Source organism: Diaphorina citri, unplaced genomic scaffold (assembly GCF_000475195.1).
Source record: "Diaphorina citri unplaced genomic scaffold, Diaci psyllid genome assembly version 1.1 scaffold792, whole genome shotgun sequence".
Taxonomy (NCBI): domain Eukaryota; kingdom Metazoa; phylum Arthropoda; class Insecta; order Hemiptera; family Psyllidae; genus Diaphorina; species Diaphorina citri.
The window spans coordinates 1-2,827 of record NW_007378224.1 but is presented as its reverse complement, the minus strand read 5'-3'; the positions used below and the strand labels follow the sequence as shown (position 1 = coordinate 2,827).

At 35.4% G+C, this 2,827-nt stretch overlaps 1 protein-coding gene across 1 annotated transcript; it reads right to left on the bottom strand.

Moving 5' to 3' along the window:
• Window positions 1-99: 99 nt before the first annotated feature.
• Window positions 100-2,736, bottom strand: LOC103512106 (glutamic acid-rich protein-like; the record flags this gene model as incomplete). The annotated part of the gene is made up of 2 exons (XM_017445264.2): window positions 100-1,341; window positions 1,408-2,736. Coding segments are annotated over 2 exons (2,414 nt in total), but the record flags the coding sequence as incomplete, so codon positions are not given.
• Window positions 2,737-2,827: the final 91 nt, after the last annotated feature.

Sequence of the window (2,827 nt, the reverse complement as noted above, 5' to 3'; positions counted from 1 at the left end):
TTAACCTCTATAGGTATCAAAAAAAAAAAAAAAAAAAAATCCAGAAACAAAGAAGATTTTACCAAAATGAGAAAATCTATTTAACAATAATAAAAGATATACCTATTTACGAAAGTATGAATATTTTTTCCAATTTAATATCTCACCCCCGCTAAAACAAAGTAGGTAGGTACCTACATATCTACAGTACCAATGTCTTGATGGCTGCTGTGAAGTTTGAAATATTTATTCAATTCTTGAGCTTTTTTGATTGTTTTTAGACCTTTTTCTTCGTTTGGATTGTTTTCTTCGTATGTACAACTTGTTGTTGTTGTTCTTCTTCTTCCTCCTCTTCTTCTTCATCATCTTCATCGTCATCATCTTCTTCATCATCATCCATTTCTATATAATAAGCAGTGCTTCCATCTTTGGTTTTCATAGGACGTAATAATGATGGGTCTATGTTCATTTTGTTCAATGATGATTGATCAAGATCCTTTTTCTTCGTTTTGTCATCTGGAGGTTCCTTATGAACCTGGGTGCCTTTTATAGAACTGTGAGAAGAACTTGTTTTTTCACTCGTTTTGCTCTCTGATTCTCCATCCTTGTTTTCTTTTTCATTGCCTGGGGTCACACGTAATTTAATTCTTCGTCCTTTAGAATCATGTTCTGGATTTGTATTTTCACTGTCATCTATGTTTTCATTGCCTGGGGTCACACGTAATTTATTTCTTCGTTCTTTTGCATCATGTTCTGGATTTGTATTTTCACTGTCATCTATGTTTTCATTGTCTGGGGTCACACGTAATCTAATTCTTCGTTCTTTTGCATCATGTTCTGGATTTGTAGTTTCATTGTCATCTATGTTTTCATTGCCTGGGGTCACACGTAATTTAATTCTTCGTCCTTTAGAACCATGTTCTGGATTTGAATTTTCATTGCCTGGGGTCACACGTAATTTAATTATTCGTCCCTTAGAATCATGTTCTGGATTTGTAGTTTCATTGTCATCTATGTTTCCATTGCCTGGGATCACACGTAATTTATTTCTTCGTTCTTTTGCATCATGTTCTGGATTTGTATTTTCACTGTCATCTATGTTTTCATTGTCTGGGGTCACACGTAATTTAATTCTTCGTTCTTTTGCATCATGTTCTGGATTTGTAGTTTCATTATCATCTATGTTTTCATTGCCTGGGGTCACACGTAATTTAATTCTTCGTCCTTTAGAACCATGTTCTGGATTTGTAGTTTCATTCTCATCTATGTTTTCATTGCCTGGGGTCACACGTAATTTAATTCTTCGTCCTTTAGAATCATGTTCTGGATTTGTAGTTTCATTGTCATCTATGTTTTCATTGCCTGGGGTTACACGTAATTTAATTCTTCGTTCTTTTGCTCCTTGTTCTGGATTTGAATTTTCTTTGCCTGGGGTCACACGTAATTTAATTCTTCGTTCTTTTGCATCATGTTCTGGATTTATATTTTCACTGTCATCTATATTTTTATTACCTGGGATTAGACGTAGTGTATTTCTTCGTTCTTTTGCTGGGTTTATAAGAGTAAGTCTATTATTATTTTTGCGGATGCTCGGAATGGTAGATTTGGATGTCTCTTCTTCAACTTTATTGTCAGAGACAGATGGAGTATATTTCCAGTCTCTAGTAGAGCGAGATGTTAGAGATCTGTTATTCTTGTTTGATTTTAGTTCAGTTACAATCGTGTCCATAGATTTATCAAGTTCGTTCAGAGAGTTGACTTTGTGGTTTGAAATAATGCGAAGGACATTATTTATACTGTCTTCATTCAATGGGAGGGAATCCGATAGTTTCAATTTTGTCTTGACATTTTCGATAATAATGTCTAGCTGAGTGTCTGGGATTGAGAAATCTGGTTGAGAAGTTAAAATGTTTAATAAAATTTTCGTATTATCTCTGTTCAATGGAATTCGATTGTCAGGAGAACCTTTAGGCCAAATATCAGAAAATACAAGTTTAATGAGCTTTACAAAGTTCTTTGGAGTATTCCTCAAAGGAGATATTTCCTTAGTGTGGAAATAGTTCTTAGGATAACCCAAATCAAATAAGCTTCTGGTTTTTTCCTGGGTGTTCGAATTCAGTGTAGCCAGATTAGTTTCGGGCGTTGTTGATTTAGCAGAATCTTCTACTTGACTATTTTCCAAGTTTGGTAATAAATTTCCAAGCAATGTTTCTATGTATGTGGGGTTGTACGACAAAGGAGATCCGCCGAAAAGGTCAATCAGAACCTCATGTAATAGTTTCAAATTTGCATCTCTGTTATCCCTATTAAAATTGGCAACTACTTTGTTTGCTGCGGCATGTATTTTTTCTTCTGGAACATTCTTGTCCCAAGCTAAACCGGAAAATAGATTCTTATAGAAGTCTACATCGAATTTTACAAGTGTGTCAAGAGCACCCAATAATGCATACAATGTCGTTTTATCTATTTTAATACGATTCCTTTGGTCCAAATTATTCTGACTGAAAACTACTCTGATCCAATCCGATAAGGGCCTATATTTGCCGGACTTTGATAAGAGTATGAGCAGATCAATGCGTATCTTGTTCAAACGCAATGCGAAATTTTGCTGTACATTGTCTCGCTCAACACACTGACACTCTTTCCAACGAGCCCAAGTAGTCTGCACACATTTGCCAGTAGCAATTTTATTAGACGCGCCACAGACAAAACTGCAGCCTGTGCTCCCCAATAGCAAACAGGATATACTGGGGAGACCTGGAATTATAACACAGGAAAATAAACTGCAATTATTATAGGGTGAGGGGATTTGTTACAATAATACGCGACTATGCTTCTCAGGAAACTA